Here is a 20,944-nt window from a genome sequence, read left to right on the forward strand (position 1 = left end):
GGGCTGCAGCGTGCGGTGCCAAAACCGGCGTCAGCTCAATAGTCACGGGGGGAAGGGATCCCGGGGGGGAACAACACCCCAGGACGGCCGGTGGGGTCCCCACGGTGTGCTGGGTTCCCGGCCACCGGGGCTGCCCCAGGGGTCACCGAGCCCCGCGGCCACCAGCCTGGCGGTGCCACCGGGCAGGGCCCGGGGGTCCCGGAGGCCCCACGTGCGGCGGTGGCTGCGCGTGTGCGGGCGGGCGCGTGGCTGCACCGAGGCTCCGGTGAGCGCGTGGCGGCGGGGACCCCCCCGGCGGGGACCTCCCGGTGCCACGGGGCCATGCTGGGGGGCGCAGAGCGGGGCGCGGGGCAGCTGCGGATCTGCGAGCGGACCAAGCTGCTGCTGGTGGAGATCGACACGGTGGCGTGTTGCAGCCCGGGCACCGGCATGGCCGCGGGGTGCCCCCCCCCGCCCCCCTGGACCTACCGCCGCATCGCCGGGGAGTACGCGTGAGTGGGGACGGGCAGGGTTGGGGGGTCCGTCCTGCACCCCGGCCCCCACCTGGGCAGCCTCCCGGCACTCACGCCCCTCACGCCCCCCTCTCTGTCTTGCAGGTACCTGGAGAAGCGCTTCGTGGCAGAGCTGGCCCCCCCCTGGTCCCCGGTGCCCCCCGCTCCCCCCCGCCGCCTGCCGGACTTCGCCATCCCGCCCCCCCCGGGGCACAAGACCCAAACCCGGGCACCCCCCACCCGCTGCGCCCCGGGGCAGCCCAAGGGGACGGGGGGCAGCAGCCCCTGGGACCGGCACCCCCCGTGTGCCCCCAATCCCCCAGCGCCGGGGTGCCGCCCGGGCCCCCCCAGCTACGAGGTCCACATGCAGCGGGTGCAGGCGGCCCACACCCGCCATGGGCGGCCGCCCCCCTACATCTCACCCCCCGCCTATGACGCTCCCCACCGCACCCTGCAGCTCCGGCCCCCCCGGGCACGGCACAGCCTCCCCCCGGCCCCCCGGGGCCGCAGGGCCGTGCCGGGCGGCTGGAGCCACACGCTGCCCCGGGCGGCCACCGAGGCCGGACAGCGGCGGCCCCGGGGGACGCAGCCGTCCCCGGGGGGGCCCAGCAGCCCCCGCCACAGCCAGACGCTGCCCCGGGCGGTGGGCGGACGGGAGCGGGGCCCGGGGCGCGGCAGAGGGCGGCGGGGAGCTGGGGGACACGTCCTCATCGACGCCACCCGCGTGGTGGTCCGGGCGCAGTACGTGTCCCCCCCCCCAGCGGCAGCAGGTCCGCTACGCTGCGGGGTCCCCGGCGCCCAGCACGCCCCCGGGCGGCCCCCCTGTGCCTCAGGGGGCTGCCACCCCCCCGGCAGCACCCTCGCCCCCCCGGGACCCCCCCGGCAGCCCCCACAGTCCCTGGCGGAGCCCGGGTGGCTGCGGGGGTCCCCGTGCGCGGCCCCCCCCGCGGCGGCCGGCGCTGTACGCCCAGGCGCTGCGGGAGGCCGTGTCCCGCATCCGCCGCCACACGGCGCCCGACTCCGACTCGGAGGCCGAGGGGGGCGCGGGGGGGCCCTGGCGGCGGCACTGCCGGGAAAGCGCCCCCTACAGCAGTAGCAGCAGCAGCAGCCTGGAGAGCACCGGGGCCCCGCCGCGCACCGCCAGCCCCGCCCGGGCCTGAGGGGCGGGGGTTCGTGGGGTGTGGCACAGGTGGGGAGGGGCTTGGGAGGGTGTGGCCCTCGGGGGGCGGGGCTCCGGGGGGCTGACCCCAATAAAGGTTGCGGGACCCCGTGTGCCGCCTCCCCCACCCTGTGTGTGCGTAGTGGGGGGGCCCATCACCCTCCCCAGGCCCCCCCCTGTCCCCTGCACCCACCTGTGACTGCCCCTCCCCAGCGAGGACCCCAGCACCTCAACACCCCCTGCACTGTGCTGGGGCAGCTGGAGGCCCCGGGTGTCCCGGTGGGCACCGCAGCGCGTCACGGCGGGGGTGGGATGTGCCGGCCCCCCCCGGGTCCCCCATAATGAGTAGGTGAGCACAGGGGGGCTGGCCCATGGCCACTGACCTCACGTCACGGCCGGGGGGGGACCCCGGGTGAGTCACCAGGGGCACCGTCCCCCCCCGATGGCCACCACCTCTTAGTCACCCTGTGTGGGGGGGGAGGATCCCCGTGGCCAGAGGAAACCGCACAAATAACGTGTCCAATTTGCACGTTATTTAAAACCAGCTCCTCCCCCGCCCCCCTGCGCGACCCTGTCATTATCCCGGTGACACCGGCCGGGAGGTCACAGCACGGGGGCAGCTGGCGCAGTGGGGGACCCAGGCGTTCGGGCCCTCCCGCGCCCCAGCGGGGGCCACTCGTGGGGCAGCCCCAAGGCCACGTCACCCCACACGTCCCCCATCCTGCTGTGTGACCTCAGGTGCTCAACACAGCACTGGGGTCTCACACCTGGGCCTGGCTGAGCCACATCAGTGACCCCAACCCACCAATTGCGGCCACGGTCCTGCCCCGGTGCTTGGCACGGCTCGGCACTGCTTGACGTGGCCTGGCATGGCGTGGGATGGCCTGGCATGGCACAGCCTGGCACAGGACAGCACGGCTTGGTGCAGTCTGGCACCACTTGGTGCAGCTCGGTGCTGCCCAGCACGGCTTGGTGTGACCCAGCACAGCTCAGCACCACCTGCTGCGGTTTGGCACAGCCAGGAGCAGCTTGGCATGGCACAACACAGCCTGGCACATCTCAGCACAGCCCAGCAAAGCCTGGACTAGCTCATAACAACTTGGCACAGCCCAGAACCACGGCACGACCCAGCCTGGCACAGCTCAGCACAGCCCGTATTAGCCCAGTGCAGCATGGCATGGCTTGGCACGGCTCAGAACGGCTCAGCATGGCCTGTATCAGTTTGGTGAGGCTCGGCACGGCTCGGTACCGCCGGGCACGCTGCCCGGTGTGGCCCGGGGTGTCCCAGACGCGGGGGAAGGTGACGCGGCCCTTTCCGTGGGCTCAGCTCTGCCCAAACCCCTCCCGCTCCCCGCTGAGAAAAAACACCTTCTAATTCGGGCTGCGCTGGCGCCAGCGCCGCCCCCCCGGATCCCCCCGGCTCCCGCCGGCCCCCGGAACCCGCCGCAGCCCGGGGTCCCCGCGGGGGTCCCCACGCCTGGGACCGGCGTTCCGCCCGGTACCGGTATCCCCGGACCGGGGCGCGGTCCCGCCCGCGGCCGCCAGATGTCGCCGGGCAGCCGGTGACCGACCGGGCCGGGGGGACCGAGGTGAATCGGGGTCCGGGTGCTGCGGGGACACGGGGGGACCCTGGCCCGCACATGGCGCTGCCCCTGCGAGTCCCAGCCAGGACACGGGGATGGACACGGCGTCCCCAGAGAACCGCGACCCGTGTGTCACCGATGCTGGCGGTGTCCCCAGAGAGGTGTGGTCACCCGTGTGCAGCTCGTGTCCCCGGGGAGCCCTGGCCGTGGATGTGCCGGTGCTAACGGCGTCCCCAGAGAACCGCGACCCACGCGTGCAAGCGGCGCTGGCCGTGCCACGACCCGCGTGTGCCGGCACCACTGGCCGCGACCCCACGGAGCGGTGGCTCCGGTCCCACCACGGCCGCGCCACGTCCCTGCGCCAGCCGCGTCCCCGCAGCGCGGTGGCCGCCCAGCCCCGGGCCGCTCCCCGCACGGTGGCCGCACGGTGCCGGTTCTCCCAGGCCGCGCAGAGGAGCCGGCGGGAAGGGGGTGCGGTGAATGCGGCATTGTTGCGCGGGGTTGGAGTCACAGATAATTACCTCAATTAGTTACAATGGCAGAGTAATAAATACAGGCTTAGCGGCTCCTTCCCCACTGCGGCTTCTCAGATTAATCCAGCCCGGGCGAGCGGAGCTGAAAGGAGTGATGGACAATTCATTAAACTCGCCGAATGCCGCACAAGGCACCCGTGAAGTCCGGCGTTAGCCCCCGGCGGCTCCGGCTTTGTCCCTAATTGTTCGTCTCGGGCATTGGTCACCTATCGGGGAGTGGGTGACGGCGACGGTCCCCCCGGGGCTGGCATGCCCGGGGATTAGAGGCCAGCCCTGCCACGGTTGCTGGGCGCGCTGGCCCCGCGCCGGAGGAATGCGAGGGCCGGGGGGGGCGGCCGGACAAGCCGGGCGCTGGTGGGATGTGGGCGAGGGGAGCCGGGCCGGGGCGGCGATGCTGCCGGCGGCTCACGGGATGGGGACAGTCCCGGAGGTGCGGCGGGGCCACCGGGCAATCTGTGCAGACATGGCTCTGTCCCTCTGTCCTGCACCCCTGGGCACTGTCCTGTCCTTCTGTCCTGCACCTCTGGCGTGACACCGTCCCTCTGTTCTGCTCAGCTGGAAACGACCCTGTCCCTCTGTCCTGCACTTCTGTGTGCCATCCTGTTCCTCTGTCCTGCACCTCTAGGAATGACACCGTCCCTCTGTCCTGCACTTCTGTGTGCCATCCTGTCCTTCTGTCCTGAAACTCTGGGTACTGTCCTGTCCTGTCCTGCCCTTCTGTCCTGCACGTCTGGAAATGGCACTGTCCCTCTGTCCTGCACTTCCATGTGCCACCCTGTCCCTCTGTCCTGCACCTCTAGGAATGACACCATCCCTCTGTCCTGCACTTCTGTGTGCCATCCTGTCCTTCTTTCCTGCACTTTTGGGCACTGTCCCGTCCCTCTGCCCCACACCTCTGGGCATGGCTCTGTCCCTCTGTCCTGCACTTCTACGTGCTGTCCTGTCCCTCTGTCCTGCAGCTCTGGGTACTGTCCTGTCCTGTCCCTCTGTCCTGCACCTCTAGGAATGACACTGTCCCTCTGTCCTGCACTTCTATGTGCCATCCTGTCCCTCTGTCCCACACCTGTGGGCAGAGCCCCCCAAGTTCTCCAGCCCCGCCGTGGGGGCCCAGCCCGCAGCAGTCCCAGCTTGCGACCGCCATCCAGCTGTTACCCAGCTTCCCAGATGTGACGGGCTGGCACGGGACAGGACCGCCCTGTCCCTGTCCCTCAGACGGCCCCGCCGCTGTCACAGCAGCTATTTCCAGCGCCCGGGTGTATTTGTTCAAGCCGGAGAGGTTCGCACCCCGCAGCCGGGTGCCTGCCCCGCACCCGGGGTGCCCCTGCCCGCCCGCCCGGGGGTCGCGGCTGCCCGAGGTACCGGCGGTCAGCAGCGTGCAGGAAAAGCTGAGTAACAGAGGTGACTTATAAGAATGTCATTATCTATATTCCTGCCTCGCTACCGCAGGAAAACAGGCTATTTTCATGCCCTGTGCGTGTGCAGAATTTAGCAGGCAGATAACTCCCGGCAGGCGGGAGATGCTCGGAGGGTTATTTCGGGCTGTGTTCCTTTCCAGTCACTTTTTCTCGCATTTCTTTATTTCGCCACACCAGGCTGTGTTTTTACCTTGGCACAGACAGCGGGGGGCCCCGGGTTTTTTTTTTTCTCCCCCCCCCCGCCCCTCCTCTGGGTCTAAACATCAACTTTTCCACTATCGGCCCTGGGGGATATTTTGGGCAGCGGCAGCGTCATCGCGCAGCCTTTGATGCTGTGGATCCCCAGGGGCCCCGTGAGGTTCCCGGCTCCGGCCGCCGGGCAGCCCGGGCTGTGGGGACCCCGGGGGTCCCCGAGCGGGGTCCTGCGTGCTCACCGCGGCCGGATGGCACCGGGGCCCCGTGGTTTGCCACATGCCTGACATGGAGCCGGGGGTTGCAGCCCGTTGCTTCGCCCTGTCCCGACCCCAAGGTGTGGGGTTACAGTACAGGGGGTGTACACGGACCCTGCCCACCCCAGGGAGATGCCCACCCCGGTGGGATGCCCGACCCACGGGGATGTCTCTCCCGCGGGGATGCCCTTCCTGGGGGCTGCCCACCCCGGTGGGATGCCCGACCCAAGGAGATGCCCACGCCGCGGGGATACCCGACCCAAAGGGATGTCTGCCCCGGGCGGATGCCCGTGCCGAGGGATGCCTGACCCAAAGCGATGGCCTTGCCAGGGGGATGCCCACCCCGGTGGGATGCCCATCCCAAGGGGATGTCCTCCTCGGGGGGCTGCCCTCCCCGCAGGATGCCCATCCCAGGGGACACCCGTGCCAGCTGCAGAGCTGCACCCCCACCTTCGCCACGGCCTTTCCCCGGCTGCAGCCAGATCACATGCAAGGGTGTGGGGCTGCGTGTGGGGCCGGTGGCCAGTCCCGGCCCCTGCCCCAGTAACCTCGGTGCCCTCCCCGGCCCCCCTCCTCCCCCAGAGCCGAGGGGAGCCGTCAGCCCCGGCCGGGAGCGGTGATGGACGATGCTCATTCCCTGTCTGCCGTCTTGTACCTCCCGTGGCCGCTCCCAGCGCCCGGCCCCGGCGGCACCAGCCCCGCCGCTCCGGCGAATTCCAGCGCCGGGGATGCCGCAGCCCAGGTGCCATGGTGATGGGCGCCCCGGCCGTGGGGATGGACACCCCGACGGCTGCGCTGGAGATGGGCACGACGGGAGGAAGAAGGGGGTCTGTGGGGAGGGGATGTCGGAGGGGAGGGCAAGGGAAGGGAGTAGGGTGGACAGACAGGCGGCTGGAGGACACAGAATGAGGAGGTGAGTGGATGCAGAGGTGATGGACAGATGGACAGCGCTGATGGCTGAGGGCAGCGAGGACCGGCTGAACAGCCCCAAGGTTTGGGGGACACTTCCCCCCCTCCCCCCCCCAGCTTGTCCCCTCCCTTCCCCGGCCCCCCAGGAATGAATCGGGTCAGGACTGATAAAAATATATCCTTTATTCTTCTCTAAAGGCTATCAGTGAAACCTGTAACAAAGCATTATTATTATTAATTATTATTATTATTATCTTTAATTATAAAAAACAGGGCCTGGGGCCAGTGAAGTGGGGGCTGGGGGGGGATGGCATCAAACCATCCACAATAAATATGTTATTTACAGTGAGAAGGGGACCCCGTGCAGCTGAGGGGTGGCTGGGAAGGTGCGTGGCACCGAGCCCACCCAGGCTGGCTACTGACCCCGGGGCGACCGCTCTGCCCGTGACAGGACGGGGGGGTCCCCGGGGTGCAGCCACGTGCCCACCCATGGGCACCTTCAATCCAGCCGGGGCACCCATCACGGGGGGTGGCGCTGACCCCCTCCAGGGCTGGGCAGGGTGGTCCGGGGGGGTCACAGGCACTCGTGCAGCACCTGCGTGTTGGTGCAGTTGAGGCAGCTGACGTGGCAGCACCAGTGGAAGGTGCAGTTGCAGCGCTCGGTGACGCGCTGGGTACGCGTGCGGTACCCGCGCCCGCAGCACAGCAGCTCGCACCCATCCAGCCCCGGCGAGGAGCTGTTGCAGAAGCGCCCGGCCGTGCCCGCCGTCCCCGTCTTCCCACTGTAGGTGCAGAAATTGGGTGACTTCTCGAAGTAGACAAGGTCATGGGGTGAGGGGGGTTTGTGGGCCGGGTTCTCGGGCTCCAGGTGATGCAGCTCCACGCGCGATGCCCGGTTGCTGCCCTTGTTGCCGTAGATGACGCGGGAGGCGCCGTCGAAGCGGTCCTTCAGGACGTCGCCCACGGCGCGGAAGGTGGGCAGCCGCATCCAGCACGTGCGGACGGTGCAGGACCCCGACATCCCGTGGCACTTGCACTCCTGGCGCATCTCTGAGAAGACCGTCTGCAAGGGGGGGGAAGGACCAGTGCCATGAGCAGCCTGGGAGCCCCCCCAGAGACCACCATGCACCCCGCTTCCCCATGGTACCACAGCACGCTCAGCCTACCCAAACACATCTCAGATGGTTCCCAAACCCAAGCACAGGGACAGGTTGGGGGGCTCTGTGGTCGTGCCTATCACTGTCCCCCCCCAGCATTGCCCACAGCCCCCCATGCCCTTACCATGCGCCCGGCCTCGTTGTTGTGCAGGTTCATGAGGAAGCGCAGGTCACGGCCCTTCTCGCTGGAGTCCACAAACTCCCTCCCAAAGAGGCGCCCAAAATCGATGTTGTCACTGCAGCCCCCCCAGTGCCAGTCGGGCCCCCCAGGGCCGCGGCGTCGGTAGTCGCAGGTGCAGGACTCGATGGAGCCCTCCGAGCAGGACCGGGCCACCGAGTGCGTCACACCGGCGCTGGTGATGGCAAAGATGAACGCTGTCTCTCTGCAGCCTGCGGAGGGGAGCGGAGCCTCAGGGTGCTGCCGGGGTGGGCACCCACCAGCACCCCCAGCCCACAGCCACGCTGGGCTGGTGATGGGCTGCGGGTTGGTGATGCCATGCAGTGAACCAGGGGTGCTTTGCCCAGCATCCCAGCTCAGGGGTGCCACCGAGGGGGTCTGGGGAGCCCTCGGCCACCTCCCACCACCCAGCAGTCTCACCCCGGTTGACAATTTTGCCGAAGATGTTTGGGCCCTGGGAGGTGGGGCAGTTCCAGCGGCGGTTGCGGAACTGCCACTTGCACTCCTTGATGGCGGTCTGGAGGCCGGAGCTGACGCTGTGCAGGATGCCGGGGTTCTGGCGGATCAGCTTGCGCTGCTTGCGGCTCAGCAGCTGCAGGCTGGGGTCCAGCACCAGCTGCACGTTCTTGGAGTCCGTCAGCAGGTTGGTGGATGAGGCCACGTTGATGATGCCCCTGCGGCACAGGCAGGACGGTGATCACCAGGGAGGAGTCCCCGGCAGCCCGCTCCCCACCTCGACCCCACCGTGGGGGGCCTGACCCGGCTCCACTACCAGAGCATCCTCGCCCCGGGCATCCCCCGCAGCCGGATCCCACCCGGGGGACACAGCCCCGTGTCCCCCCGCCCGGGTCACACCTGCGCTCCCCATCCCTGGTTGCTGGGCAGCCGCTGCCGTGCCGGTGCCAGCCCCGTTCCGATCCCCGTCCCGGTGCCGGCGGACTCACCACCACCGCCCGCTGTTGTTCACCGCCAGCGTGTTGGAGAGGGAGGAGAGGGCCAGAGCCCAGAGCGCCCGGAGCGCCAGCCCCAGCGCGGCGGCTCGCATGGCTCCGGCACCGGGAGGCCCCGGCAGAGTGCGCGGGCGAGCGGCCGCCGGGGTATTTATGGTGCCGCGGAGCCCCCGGCCCGGCCGCTACATCCACGCGTGTTTCCGGACGCGCGGGGCGCGGGCAGGGCGGGCGGCTGCGCTGAGGGCGGCCGCGGGGAGCTACGGGCGGGTGGGCCGGCACCGACACCGCCAACAGGCTGCAGCCGGTGCCCGGTCCCCGGGACACGGCGTCGGGAGTGCGGTGTCCGTCGCTCCCTGCCCGCTCCCCGGGGCGCGGCGTCGGGGGATCCGTGCGCGGCGCCCGGTGCCTGCTGCCGGTGCTCGGCGGTCCGGGCGCCGTACCCGGTGCCCCTGCTCCGTGCCCGCTGCGCGGTGCCGATACTCGGTGGCCGGTGCACGGCTCCCGGCGGCTCCCCGGGGAGGCGGCGGGGCTGGACTCGGCTCGGCGCGGCGGGTGCGCAGCGCTCAGCACCCGGGAGCATCTTCCAGCCCCTTCCCTCTTATAGGGGCGGCGCGGAGGGTCCCCATGGGCCGGTCCCGCCGAGCGGGGCCTCCCCGCGTCCTCGCCCTAACAATGGGGAGCGGCGGAGCCGCGGCACCTCTTATGGGGCGGCCGGAGCGGCGGCGCCGGGCCTGTCCGTCACGGCCCGGATTAGCCCGGCGGGTGGCTGCGCCCCGTGCCCAGAGCGCGGCCGGGGGGGCCCGGCTGCCGCCCCCGGCCCCCCCCTGCCCGGCGCCACCACCCCGCGCATACGCTCCAGCGGCGGGGAGAGGGCGGCACGGCCCGGGACAGCTCCCGACGCACGGAGGAGCAGGTCCCGGAATAGCCCGGGACTCCCCGGGACAGCTCCGGGCGCACGGAGGGAGCGGGGGCCTGGGATAGCCCGGAATCTCCCAGGACAGCCCCGGGCGCACGGGGGAGTGGAGTGACGCGGTCTCCCGGGATAGCCCCGGGCTCACGGGAGGGGCAGAGTCCCGAGACAGCCCGGGGCTCACCGAGGACCACAGTCCCGGGATAGCCCGGGGACGCCGTCCCGGGACTCCGAATTTGGGGAGGGTAGGTGCAGGTCCTCGGGCGCGAGGCCGTCGGGGCTGCGCTGGGCCCCGGTGCCGGTCCGGAGCCCCCGATCCCCGTTCCGTTCCGGCCGCTGCCCGTGCCGGTCCGTACCCGGCGCGACGGGGCGGCCACGTCCTCTCGCCACTCGGGGCCGGGTTGTCCCGATCGCCGACCCCGCACCCTGGGACCCCTGCAAACGTGCGCGTGGGCGCCCGCGGCGTGTGCAACCCCCGTGGGTGCGGGACGGCCCCGCATGGCTCCCCCTGCCCCAGAGCGCCCGGTCTGGGCCGACACCGAGTGTTGAACAGAGTGAGAGATGGAGCGGGGGGAGAAGGACGGAGAACGTGAGGGGACGGAGGGGAGGACAGGGGGGGCGGCCCGGCGTGCCCACGGACGGGACACGGTGACGCACAGATGGTGTTTGCTCGCGTCTCGGTGGGGACGAGGGTCTGTCCCTGCTGTCCCCTGTCCGGGCGGGTGTGAACAACCCGGTGCGGGGCCGGGGCGGGGTAGTGGGGGCGCTGAGCTGAGCCCCACGTTGTGGCGGGGCCGGGAAGGGTAATCCCCCCGCGGTGGTTTCCCCGGACCAGTCATGCGGGGCCGGATTAGCCCCGCTCGCCCGTCACGGCCCGGGGCCGCCGCTCACGATTTCAATTCAAGGACGGACAAAGCCCGGGCCGGCGCGGGAGGGGGGTCTCGCACCGGGCACCCCCCGCGCCCTCTCCCCCGGCCCGGGAGGGGCCCAGAGCCGCCCTGGGGTTTGCTCCAGGACGGCGGGTCCCGCCCCCCCGCCCCGGTTCCCGGCCGGGCCAGGCGGTGTCCGCGCCCTCGGGCCGCCGCCCCGTCGGGGCTCCCGGGGCTGAGGTCAGCGGCCGCGGGGAGGCCCCGGGGTGCGGTCGGAGGGCCCTGCCCGGGGCCGTGCCACCACCGGAGGGGCCCAAATACGACTGCCCCCCCGCACTCCATCTCGAGACCCTCCCGGGGGTCCCTTCTCCCCAGCTCCCCCCAGCCCGGTCCTCCCACTTCCCCGGGCGCCTCCTCCGTCCCCCCCAATCCCTTCTGCAGAAGCCCGGCGGCGCAGAACGGTTCCCGCAGTCGTCGAGCCGGCTGGTGCTGCCGGTGCCCCCGGGACGGCCGCCCTTACCTGCCCGGGGCGGGGGGGCTGCGTGTCCCGTCCCATCCCGCCGCACCGAGCAGGAGTGGACAGACGGACAGCGGGACAGCTGGGCGGATCGAGGGACCGGGGAGGGGAGGAAAACCGGGGGATGCCCCGCGCCCGTTGTCAGCCCCTGCCTGGCCCCCGAGCACCGGGACGGCCTCGATACCGCCGGTACCGCACCGGGCCAGAGCGAGGGGGATTCAGCCTGGCCCGGGAGACGGCGGGGGCCCCGTGCGGGGGGAGCATCCCTGGGATCCCCATGCGGTTATTGGGGTCTCTGCCCGCCCCGTGCAGCACAGGGCACCCGCCCCGCCGCAGCCCCCCGAACGGGGCGCTGCCCGCCCCCGCGGTGCTCATGCTCGGGGGGGGCACCGGGACCCCCTCGCTCCTCCCGGTGCAGGCCCCCCCGCATTGCTGCAGCCGCTGCCATGGAAACGCCTCGCGGCTCCCGCCAGCTCGGCGCCCCCCCGTTCCCCGCGCGCGCCCCCGGGCCCGGTGCGGAGGGGGGAGCGGGAAGCGGGGTGGGGGGGGCACCGGACGCTCTCGCGAGATCGGCGCGATCGGGCCTCCGCTTCCGGCGGCGGGAGCGGTGCAGAGTCAGCTGCGGGCGGGGGGCGCCACCGGCACCGGCACCAGGTGCGGGGGGGTCTGCACCGGGGGGGGCGGGCAGGGGCACCGCGTATCGGCGGGTGCGCTGCAGCCCGGGGGGGGCACCGCACCGGCGCGGGGGGGCTGCAGCGCGTTTGGGGGCGCACGGTGCATTGGGGGTGCGGAGCACGGGGGGTGGGGGGGGCATCGCAGCGGGGGGTGATGCGGTGCAGCGGGAGGGGCGCGGGATTCGGGGCCGCGGGGCGGTGCGGCGTGCGGGGGCGGGGGGCGACGCGGCGGGGGGGGCGGTGCAGCCGGTGGGGGGGGTGATTTGGGGGTGCGCTGCAATCCGGGGTGGGGGGGCGGTGCGTTGGAGGGGCACAGTGCGAGCGGCGGGGGCGGTGCTGCGGTCCGGGGGGTGGCAGTGAATTCGGGGGGCGTCGCGCCGAGGGGCTGCGGCGGGGCCCGGGGGCGGGCAGCTGCCCACGGCCGGGAGGGGCGCGCTGCGGTGCGGGGGGGGTCGGGTGGGGGCGGCGGAGGGCGCTCGAGGCCCCCCCATGGGGGAGGCTCCAGGACCGGGGGGGCTGTAGAGAGGCTGGGGGGATGCAGGGGGGCGGGCCGGAGGGCGGTTGTGTGTTCCCCCCGCATAAGGAAGGCTGGGACTTGTACCTTAGCTTCTCCCAGTGTGGAGCCCCATCCCGTCCCTTTGTAGGCTGCAGTGGGGGGGGAACTTCATTGTCAGCACAGCCCCCCCATATGGAGCTGCACACAGGGGCAGCCCCCATGGAGTGTGAGCTCTGCTTCCCCCCAGGACATGGGGGTCCCCAATCCCTGTAGCACAGCAGATCCCTGCAGTTCTGCAGCACCCCCCAGTTCTCAGGGACACCCCCACCCCTGCCCCGTGCCCCCGCAGGATCCGGCCTCACCTGCGGACGGAGCCAGCGCCGCTGTCACCATGGGCAACATCTTCGGGAACCTGCTGAAGAGCCTGATCGGGAAGAAGGAGATGCGGATCCTGATGGTGGGGCTGGACGCCGCCGGGAAGACCACCATCCTCTACAAGCTGAAGCTGGGGGAGATTGTCACCACCATCCCCACCATAGGTGTGCGGGGCGGGGGGGCACCAGGCAGGGACCCCACCCCGTGAGGGCTCCTTGGAAAGGGGCTCACGGCTCCATGTGCCTCAGTTTCCCTCCGCTGTTGCTCCTCGCAGGGTTCAACGTGGAGACAGTGGAGTACAAGAACATCAGCTTCACCGTGTGGGACGTGGGTGGGCAGGACAAGATCCGGCCCCTCTGGCGGCATTACTTCCAAAACACCCAGGGTAGGTCCCCCCGGGGACGCAGGAGGGGACGGGGCTCGCCGGGGAGCGGGGTGTCCCTGGGACGGGCCAGATCCTGCACCCCAGCAGTGCCTGCTCGCTGTCCGCAGGGCTGATCTTTGTGGTGGACAGCAACGACCGGGAGCGGGTGAACGAGGCGCGGGAGGAGCTGATGCGGATGCTGGCGGAGGACGAGCTGCGGGACGCCGTCCTCCTCGTCTTCGCCAACAAGCAGGTGGGGCTGAGGGTCCTGTGCTGGGGCCGGGACCAGGACCATCCCCAGGGTGTTGGGGCTGCTCTCGGGGTGCCTGTGGCAGGCGCGTGTCCATCCCTGGGGTGTCGGGGCTGGGATCTAGCGACCCCCGTGGCAGGGCTGTGCCCGTCCCCACGGCATCAGGGCGGGTGTTCAACAGTCGCCCTGGCTGGACTGTGCCTGTCCCCGTGGGGTTGGGGCCAGGATCTTGACAGCCGCTGTCACAGAGCTGTGCCCATCCCCATGGCATCAGGGCTGGTGTCAAACCCCTCGGTGGCAGAGCTGCGCTCTTCCCCGTGGCATTGGGGCTGGTGGCAGCCCCCACAGCAGGATGGTGCCCATGCTGGTGTTTAACATCCCTCTGCCTGGCCCGTGCCCGTCCCTGTGGCGCCAGGGCTGGTGTCTCCCATGGCCATGGCAGATCCTGTAGCCTCAGGGCTGCTGTGCCAGGATGGTGCTTGGCCCCGTGGCATCAAGGCTGGCGCCCACCCCCGTGGCGGGGCAGAGCCCATCCCCGTGGTGTCAGGGCTGGCGCGTGACCTCCCCCGTCTTCGCCCCAGGACCTGCCTAACGCCATGAACGCGGCGGAGATCACGGACAAGCTGGGGCTGCACTCCCTGCGCCACCGCAACTGGTACATCCAGGCCACCTGTGCCACCAGCGGGGACGGGCTCTACGAGGGCCTCGACTGGCTCGCCAACCAGCTCAAGAACAAGAAGTGAGCGGGTGGCCGCTGGCCCCGGCCCCCCCGTGCCCCTGGCCCCCCCCGGGGCCATGCCAGTGCCCCCCCTGGCCGCCCCCTCCCCGCCCCGGTTGGGTTTTGCTTTCTCTGGCACCGGTTGCTGTGGGGTTTTTTGCCTTTTTTGGGGTCTCCTCAGTTCCCCTCGGATCTCGTGTGTGCGTGTGTGGAATATAGCTCTATATAACGTATCTGGGGGGCGGGGGCAGAGCCCCGAGGAGCAGGACGGGGGCTGGGGGCCACCTCGGTGCTGCCCTGCCTGGGGGGCCCGCGCCAGGGCACCCCATCCCCATGCATGTCCCCGCACCCCCCCGCCTTCATCTGGACCAAATGTGGGGGCAGCGGGGCCGCAGGGGGCATTTGGGACCATACATTCACCTCCCCCCTACCCCAAGCACCCCCTTCCAGCCCTGCGTGCCCCCGGGGGTCCCACACGTCCCTGACCCCCCATGTCACTCTGGGGCAGGTCTTCTCACTGCAGCATGACCCCCGTGGGGGGGCCGGGGCTGCCAGGACTCCCATGGGCCCCCTGGCTGTGCCCCCCCTCGGCCACCTGCCCCCCAACCCCATGCCAGCATAGTGATTGTATGTCCCTGCCCCTCACGGACGGACGGACGGACGGCCCCATACTGTACCCCACCCCCCCGGCACCGTATTTATAGCCCCGGTCTGTGCTTGGTGTGACGTGTCGCTGCGGCTCTGCCCCATCTGGGGACGTGTGTACTCGCCCCCCCCGCCCCCGTGCCTGAGACGGTGGGTGACCCCCGGCCCCCCCCTTGGATATTAAACATGTTTTATGTAGCGCGGCCCCACGGCTCTTCTTCCGCTGCCCCCCCGGCACGGGTTCCCGCGGAGGGGACGGTGATGGACAGCCCTGGGCTGGATTTAATTAGAAAGAGCTTAGCGGGGGCGAGAGGGGCTGGTGGGGGGGTAAGGGGGGAGCCCCCCCTTCCCAGGCTCATCTTTAGGGGAATATTGGATGAAATGGTAAATCCCATTAATGCTAATCCCAGCCGGGGCGTGGGGACGGTGCCAGTGCTGGGACGGGTGTGAGCGAGGCTCAGCCACCTGGTATCACCCCCCCATGGGACAGGGGACTGGCTGAGTTCTGTTTGGAGCCAGCGCTGCTGTCCCCGTCCCTGTGTCCCCTCTGGCTTGGGGGCTGTTGGCCCCCAGAATCCCTCTGTGCCGCTGGCACTGAGCTGTGGTGCTGCATGCCCGGACGCCTGGGTTCCTCCTGCATGGGGGGGTCTGGAGCTGGGGTGATCGGGGTTCCCCGGTGGGCTGGGAGCCACAAAGCCGGCACTGGCGCGTTCCCACCGCCCGGCCCGGTGGCTTTGTGTGGTGGGGGCCAGCCCAGCACTGACCTGGAGGCCCTAATCTCATTAGCACCCCGGCCCCCAGCCGCCAGCCCGGCTTCCCCACCTCTCGGCAACCGGGGCTGGTATGTGGGTGCGCCGGTGGGGCCGGCGTGCCGATGCCGTCGTCCGGGAGCTGCACCGGGGCCTGCGCTGGCACTGCTGACCGTGTGGCCACCGCCGCTGTCAACCGGGCCCTCGCTGCCGGCACAGGCTGAGGGAGCCGGGCTGCACCCCATGTGTGACCCCCCAGAGCCAGAGGCTGCTCCCCGTGTTCCCAGGCTCTGCCTCCTGCCCCAGGAGCTGGTGTCCCCCCACAAGCACAGGGACACGGGGGCTTTGGGGCAGGTTTAGCCCCGCGCCACCCGTCCAGCCTTTTGCTGGTGGGACGTCAACTTCCCCTGTCCCACCTGGCCGAGGGGGCTGGAAGTGGGGCTGGGGTGCCAGCAGAAGGGATGCTCTGCACCCGCTGGGTGCCAGGGAAGGGTCCTGGCCCGGGTGGGTGCCCGTTTCTCGAGGCTTTGCTGCCGCCTGCTGGTACCGAGTCCCGACGGCGCCGGGACAGCGGGTGCTGCACCCCGCCGGTCCCGTGGGGCGAACCCCCACCCGGGCCCCCAGCTCGCCGTGGGCCGGGGCGGCCGCCTCCGCCCGGGAGCGCAGGGACTGTCCCCGGGTGGAGCCGGACACCCGGTGCGTGCCCGGGCTGGGTGGCACCGGAGCGCGGACGGACGCGTGTATCCGGGCACCGCGGGGGTGGCCGGTTTCGGGTCCCCCCCGCCCCGCCGGGGCTCAGAGCAGCTCCGACCGCCCCCACGGCGCGTTGTCTGTCCCACCGACCGGTCCCGGTGGAGCGTCCCGGTGCGGGCGGGGGCGGGGCCGCGGGCCCGGGGGGCGGTTCCCGGGGAGCACCCGGGGGCCGGGCCGGGGGGGGCCGGTCCCGGTGCCGCCGCTGCCGCCGCCAGCCCGGCCATGCCGCCCCCCGCCGCGCTGCTCCTGCTGGCGCTGCTGCTGCCGCCGCCGCCGCTCGCCCGCGCCGCCGAGAGCGAAACCGAAAGCGGCGCCCGGGGGCTGCGGCTGGAGACGCTCGTGAGTCCGGGGGGTGCGGGAGGGACCGGGGCGCACCGAGCACTGGAGGCCCCCGTCGGCCCTCGTGGCCGCGGAGCTGGGATCAGGGGGACCGGCGGTGCGGGGGGAGTCCGGCGGTGCGGGGGGGACGGGGACGCCGGCGGGACGCTCTTGCCCGGCGGGGGGCACCGGGGAGCCCGGTCTGGGCGGGGGGCGCGCACGTGGCACCGGGAGAACCGGGCTACGGAACGGGGGGCACCGGGAGGAGCGGGCTGCGGGGGAGCACGGGGCACCGGGAGGACGGGAGGTCCGGGAGGGGAGTTCGGCCCACGGAGGGCCCGGGGGATCCCTGGGCACCGGCGGGTACGGGGGGACCCCGGCCCGGCTCCCCGTGACCTCCCGTTGCAGGTGGCCCCCCCCGAGGGCTGCACGGAGCTGTCGGCGCCGGGGGACACGGTTCACATCCACTACACGGTGCGGGGGGGGCGGCGGGAGGAACACGTCAGCACTGCGCTCCCCGGGCGGGGCGGGGGCGGCGCCGCCACCGGCGGGGGAACCCTGGGCCGGCACCGGGGCGGCTGCGGGGTGGGCACGGGGGTGGCACCGCGGTGGCGCTGGCGTGGTACAGGAGCAGGCATGGGGATGGCACCAGGGTGGCACTGGGACAGACACTGGGACAGCACTGGGGTGGGGGTGGCACTGGGAGTGACATGGTGACTGCTCAGGGGTGGGCCCTGAGTGGCACCTGGGTGGGCATGGGGGTGGACCAGTATGGGCATGGGTTGGCACTGGGATCAGCACTGTGACCAGCACACGTTGTCCCGGCGCTGGGAGCAGGGTGGGATGTCCCTGGGGTGGCAGCAGGGTCAGCACAGGGGTGGCACCGAGATCAGCCCAGAGATGGACCCAGGGGGACAATGAGACCAGCACTAGAGTGGCAGTGGGACAGCAGTGCCAGTACCAGCATGGGGACAGTCCCAGGGCAACACTGGGACCCGCACAGGGATGGCTCCGGGACGGTGCCCGTGTCCCCGCAGGGCAGTCTGGAGGATGGACGTGTCATTGACACCTCCCTGAGCCGGGACCCGCTCCAGGTGGAGCTGGGCAAGCGCCAAGTCATCCCGGGTGAGTGCGGGGCCGGGGGGGTAACTGGGATCTGGTGGGGCTGCGGGACGCCCCCGCTCACCCCTCTCCCCCCTCTACCCTCCAGGCCTGGAGCAGAGTCTGCTGGACATGTGTGTGGGGTAAGACGGGTGGTGGGCCCAGGGGGTGGGCAGCAGCCCCCCCGCAGCATCCCCGCCACAGTTTTTGGCACGGGTCTGGCCCCCCAGGGCACCAACAGTCTCTCACCATGGCAGGGAGAAGCGCAGAGCCATCATCCCCCCTCACCTGGCCTACGGCAAGCGGGGCTCGCCCCCCACCATCCCAGGTGAGCCCTTGGTGTCCCTCCCCACCGGCAGCCCCTGCAGCCCCCGCTCAGGCTCTGCTCCCCCCCCAGGTGACGCGGTGCTGCGGTTTGAGGTGGAACTGGTGGCTTTGTCCCGGGCCGGTTACTGGCAGAAGCTGGTGAACGAGGTGGTGCCGCTGCTGTGCCTGGGGCTGGTGCCGGCGCTGCTGGCGCTCATCGGGTGCCACCTGTACCGCAAGGCCAGCAGCCCCAGGCTCTCCAAGAAGAAGATGAAGGAGGAAAAGAAGAACAAAGCCAAAAAAAAATAAACCCTTTTCCCTCAGCATCCGTGGCCACTCCGGGTCTGCTCCACGTCTGCTCCGGGTCTGCTCCATGTCTGCTCCATGTCTGCTCTGCCGGGCTCCAGGGATGGTGGGAAGGGGCTGCGCACGCCCCGTGCTCCCTGCGGCACCAGCAGTGGGGATTTGGTGTGTCCGAACAGAGCAGGGGCTGACAGACCCACGCCTGCCCTGATGAAGCTCAGGGTTACCAGAAATAAGACCCCAAAGCACATTTTTGGGCACGGTTTGGCTCTTTTATGGCACCTCTGGGCAGTCACGGTCTCTGTGATGTCCCCGAGTGCCACGCTGAGCAGGGGACATGGCGGGGGATTCTCTGCCGCTGGAGCTGGGGACAGGGTCCAGGCTGTTGGGGCGTGTGGCACCCTGGTGACCCTGCGCAAGGTCCCCGTGGGCGTGCGGCGAGTCCCTGGGGCCGCAGCTCTTGTGTTGGGCTCTGAGGAGCGGGTTGGGCTCCACGAGCACCCCCTGGCTGATGGAGATCCCCTCAATGTACTGCCGCAGCAGCGCCCGCAGCTGCCGGTTCCTCTGCCTCAGGGCCGCCCGCTCCTGCTCCAGCGCTTTCTCCTCCAGCTTTGCCTTGTTGAAGCGCTGCCAGAACCGCTCCAGCCCCACGTAGTCCCGCATGGCCTGGGTGAGAGGCGGGAGGGAGGGCAGGGGGTCCCCAACATGCAGCCAGACTGTCCCCAAGGCTGGATCCTGCTGCTCACTGCCCCACAGCAGCATCCAGGCCCCCGGTGATGCCCCCTCACCTGGGCCAGGGGCTCCGTGGGTGTCTCCTCGAAGACTCGCTGGGCGTCTCGCTGCTCCCCCTCTGCCAGCGAGGAAGGGTAGAAGGGCAGCAGCTTCTCCTCCTCTGTCTCCAGCTTGCGGCACATCTCGGCCAGTCGCAGGATGCGCTGGCCCTGGGGGAGAAATGCGAGTGAGAGGCCCCCGGTTGTCCCCGTGCCCTGGGGCTGCCGCTCTCACCTTGTCCACCACCTGCTGCAGGGTCCTCAGGGCTGCGCCGCTCTGCATGGTGAGCCTGGCCAGGTTGCCGTGGGCCTTAGCCCTGGCCTGGTTCAGCTTGCTCTTGAGCTCCTGGAGTTGGCGGAGGGCTCGTTCCTTCTCCATCCGCAAGTGCTGGTTCTGCTCCTCATTCTCCCGGAGGTGGGCTACAATCTGGGCCTTGGTGGCTGCCACCAAGTCCTGGGGACAAGTGAAACGTGAGCAGTGGGATGGGGGCGTCTCTGCCCTCCCGCTCACCCTTGTGACCTGCTGCGACCTGGAGCTTTTGCAGCTTCTTCTCCTGCATCTCGATCTCCCTGGAGCTCTTCTGGTCCTTCTCCTTCAGCACCTCAAAAGCGATCTTCTGGTGCTCGGTGGCCTCTGTGAAGCTCTGCATGGCCTGTCGGAACTGCTCCCAGAGCTCCGCTGTCTTCCCGTTCAGTTGCAGGCGGCAGTACTGCTTCTCCTGCAGGCTCTGGGGACAGACACGGCTGCGGGTGACCCAGCACCCCCCAAACCTCATTGTGTCCTCTGCTCACCAGCCCCAAAAGGCTCCTTGCCAGATCCTCCCCGTGCCTTATTCTTGATGTCATCCCGGGCACTCTGGAAATTCAGCGTGGCCTCGTGGTCACTCTCGCTGTAATTCTGTTCCAGGGTCAGCGCCATGTCCCGCAGGTAGCAGCTCTCTCGTTTGTGCTGCTCGAGGATGGCCGTGCTGGGGAAAACACAGGGGAGCTGCTGACAGAGGGAATCCATAGCTGACTGGGGTGTGAGAGGGTTCAGCTCCAGGACAGCGAGTGCCACTGCTGTCCCTGTCCCCTCCATACCGCTCAGCCTCAAACTCGCTCTGCAGGGCGCTCAGCTGGGCGCTGTACCCCTCCTCCAGGCAGGCCAGGCGGCAGCTCTGGAGCTGCAGCAGGCGGTCGATGTTGTGCAGGTGGCTGCGCAGGGCCCGGGCGTGCTGCTCCTCCGCCTCCTCCAGGTCTGTGACCAGGGACTGTGGGGATTTGGGGGGGTTCACGGATGGGCCCCGGCGCTGTACTCGCCCCGCCAGCCCCACACTCACCTCGATGGCACTGTCCTTGCAGTCCATCACCCGCGCGAAGGTCTGGCTGAGGATCTCAACGTCCTGGCGCAGCTCCTTGGCCTTGGCCTCCCGCAGAATCGCCTGCCACTGCACGTTGAGCTTGTGGAGGTTCAGGGTGCTGCTGTGCTGCTCCTTGGCCAGCTTGTCCTGGCGGGGGGAATGCGTGGTGGGGAGGGCGTCAGGGACTGGGCGGCGTGTGGAGAAACGCTGCCATGTCCCCCGGGCCTCCACGCACCTTCAGGAAGCGGGTGAGCAGCTCCCGCTTGGCCTTGGCCGCCTCCTCTTGAGCCAGCGCTTGGCTCTGCAGCAGCAGGAGCCCGTCCTGCCCCGTCACCGAGGCCTTCGAATGGCGTTTCGCTGGCATGGCGGCTGGGCCCGGGCACACGGCGTGAGGGGCGGGGGGTACGCCCAGGGGTCCGGCCCAAGCCCCTTCCCCCCCTGCCCGCCGCTGTCTCCTCCCGGGGTGGCCCCAGGCACCCCCCGCTTTGGGGCACCCCCAGGCCCCACGGTCCCTGCACCTCTCCGGGGTCCCCCCCGCACCTCGACGCCACCTCCCGCCCCACGGGGGTCCCGCCGCGCCCCGCCGGTACCGATCGCGCCCGCCAACACCCCCGGCCCAGCGGCAGGCGTCCCACCGGTCTCCTAGCAACTGCCACTTCCGG

At 70.7% G+C, this 20,944-nt stretch overlaps 5 protein-coding genes across 8 annotated transcripts; 3 read left to right on the top strand and 2 right to left on the bottom strand.

The window, feature by feature from the left end:
• The first annotated feature begins 271 nt into the window (after nucleotides 1-271).
• Nucleotides 272-1,651, top strand: DDN (dendrin). Its single transcript, XM_065858859.2, is given in 3 exon segments — nucleotides 272-491; nucleotides 597-1,239; nucleotides 1,241-1,651. Coding segments are annotated over 3 exon segments (1,224 nt in total). The 5' UTR covers nucleotides 272-321.
• Nucleotides 1,652-6,731: 5,080 nt separating this feature from the next.
• On the bottom strand, nucleotides 6,732-9,020 carry WNT1 (Wnt family member 1). Its single transcript, XM_065858856.2, has 4 exons — nucleotides 8,819-9,020; nucleotides 8,295-8,548; nucleotides 7,821-8,086; nucleotides 6,732-7,602 (listed from the first exon to the last, which is right to left on the bottom strand). The coding sequence occupies exons 1-4, from the start codon at nucleotides 8,917-8,919 to the stop codon at nucleotides 7,114-7,116; spliced, it is 1,110 nt and encodes a 369-aa protein (XP_065714928.1). The 5' UTR covers nucleotides 8,920-9,020; the 3' UTR covers nucleotides 6,732-7,113.
• Nucleotides 9,021-11,643: 2,623 nt separating this feature from the next.
• On the top strand, nucleotides 11,644-14,840 carry ARF3 (ARF GTPase 3). Its single transcript, XM_065858864.2, has 5 exons — nucleotides 11,644-11,774; nucleotides 12,640-12,829; nucleotides 12,940-13,050; nucleotides 13,158-13,282; nucleotides 13,861-14,840. Exons 2-5 carry the CDS (start codon nucleotides 12,682-12,684, stop codon nucleotides 14,020-14,022), a joined length of 546 nt encoding a protein of 181 aa, XP_065714936.1. The 5' UTR covers nucleotides 11,644-11,774; nucleotides 12,640-12,681; the 3' UTR covers nucleotides 14,023-14,840.
• A 1,135-nt stretch (nucleotides 14,841-15,975) lies between these two features.
• On the top strand, nucleotides 15,976-18,195 carry FKBP11 (FKBP prolyl isomerase 11). Its single transcript, XM_065858865.2, has 6 exons — nucleotides 15,976-16,483; nucleotides 16,871-16,936; nucleotides 17,500-17,587; nucleotides 17,673-17,706; nucleotides 17,821-17,891; nucleotides 17,961-18,195. Exons 1-6 carry the CDS (start codon nucleotides 16,367-16,369, stop codon nucleotides 18,176-18,178), a joined length of 594 nt encoding a protein of 197 aa, XP_065714937.2. The 5' UTR covers nucleotides 15,976-16,366; the 3' UTR covers nucleotides 18,179-18,195.
• A 227-nt stretch (nucleotides 18,196-18,422) lies between these two features.
• Nucleotides 18,423-20,944, bottom strand: CCDC65 (coiled-coil domain containing 65). Of its 4 annotated transcripts, XM_065858848.2 has the most exons (9): nucleotides 20,873-20,944; nucleotides 20,518-20,651; nucleotides 20,262-20,429; nucleotides 20,023-20,192; nucleotides 19,772-19,910; nucleotides 19,473-19,670; nucleotides 19,178-19,396; nucleotides 18,961-19,113; nucleotides 18,423-18,838 (listed from the first exon to the last, which is right to left on the bottom strand). In XM_065858848.2, exons 2-9 carry the CDS (start codon nucleotides 20,644-20,646, stop codon nucleotides 18,446-18,448), a joined length of 1,569 nt encoding a protein of 522 aa, XP_065714920.2. In that variant the 5' UTR covers nucleotides 20,647-20,651; nucleotides 20,873-20,944; the 3' UTR covers nucleotides 18,423-18,445. The 4 variants fall into 4 exon arrangements, with proteins under 4 accessions (XP_065714920.2, XP_071656188.1, XP_071656190.1 ...); XM_071800087.1 differs by having other exon boundaries at nucleotides 18,423-19,396; XM_071800089.1 differs by having other exon boundaries at nucleotides 18,423-19,396; nucleotides 20,823-20,899.

Source organism: Patagioenas fasciata, chromosome 28, assembly GCF_037038585.1.
Source record: "Patagioenas fasciata isolate bPatFas1 chromosome 28, bPatFas1.hap1, whole genome shotgun sequence".
Taxonomy (NCBI): Eukaryota; Metazoa; Chordata; class Aves; order Columbiformes; family Columbidae; genus Patagioenas; species Patagioenas fasciata.

What these genes read in the sequence shown, in the direction of transcription:
- WNT1 (XM_065858856.2), bottom strand. Translation starts at nt 8,919, where the DNA reads ATGCGAGCCGCCGCGCTGGGGCTGGCGCTCCGGGCGCTCTGGGCTCTG. An exon ending in AACAACAGCGGGCGGTGGTG is followed by an intron (nt 8,549 to 8,818) that starts GTGAGTCCGCCG and finishes CCTGTGCCGCAG; the next exon opens with GGGCATCATCAACGTGGCCT. An exon ending in CGGCAAAATTGTCAACCGGG is followed by an intron (nt 8,087 to 8,294) that starts GTGAGACTGCTG and finishes TCCCCTCCGCAG; the next exon opens with GCTGCAGAGAGACAGCGTTC.
- ARF3 (XM_065858864.2), top strand. Translation starts at nt 12,682, where the DNA reads ATGGGCAACATCTTCGGGAACCTGCTGAAGAGCCTGATCGGGAAGAAG. An exon ending in TTACTTCCAAAACACCCAGG is followed by an intron (nt 13,051 to 13,157) that starts GTAGGTCCCCCC and finishes CGCTGTCCGCAG; the next exon opens with GGCTGATCTTTGTGGTGGAC. An exon ending in TCGTCTTCGCCAACAAGCAG is followed by an intron (nt 13,283 to 13,860) that starts GTGGGGCTGAGG and finishes TCTTCGCCCCAG; the next exon opens with GACCTGCCTAACGCCATGAA.
- FKBP11 (XM_065858865.2), top strand. Translation starts at nt 16,367, where the DNA reads ATGCCGCCCCCCGCCGCGCTGCTCCTGCTGGCGCTGCTGCTGCCGCCG. An exon ending in CGGTTCACATCCACTACACG is followed by an intron (nt 16,937 to 17,499) that starts GTGCGGGGGGGG and finishes GTGTCCCCGCAG; the next exon opens with GGCAGTCTGGAGGATGGACG. An exon ending in CTGCTGGACATGTGTGTGGG is followed by an intron (nt 17,707 to 17,820) that starts GTAAGACGGGTG and finishes TCACCATGGCAG; the next exon opens with GGAGAAGCGCAGAGCCATCA.
- CCDC65 (XM_071800087.1), bottom strand. Translation starts at nt 20,646, where the DNA reads ATGCCAGCGAAACGCCATTCGAAGGCCTCGGTGACGGGGCAGGACGGG. An exon ending in TGCTCACCCGCTTCCTGAAG is followed by an intron (nt 20,430 to 20,517) that starts GTGCGTGGAGGC and finishes TCCCCCCGCCAG; the next exon opens with GACAAGCTGGCCAAGGAGCA. An exon ending in GCAAGGACAGTGCCATCGAG is followed by an intron (nt 20,193 to 20,261) that starts GTGAGTGTGGGG and finishes AAATCCCCACAG; the next exon opens with TCCCTGGTCACAGACCTGGA.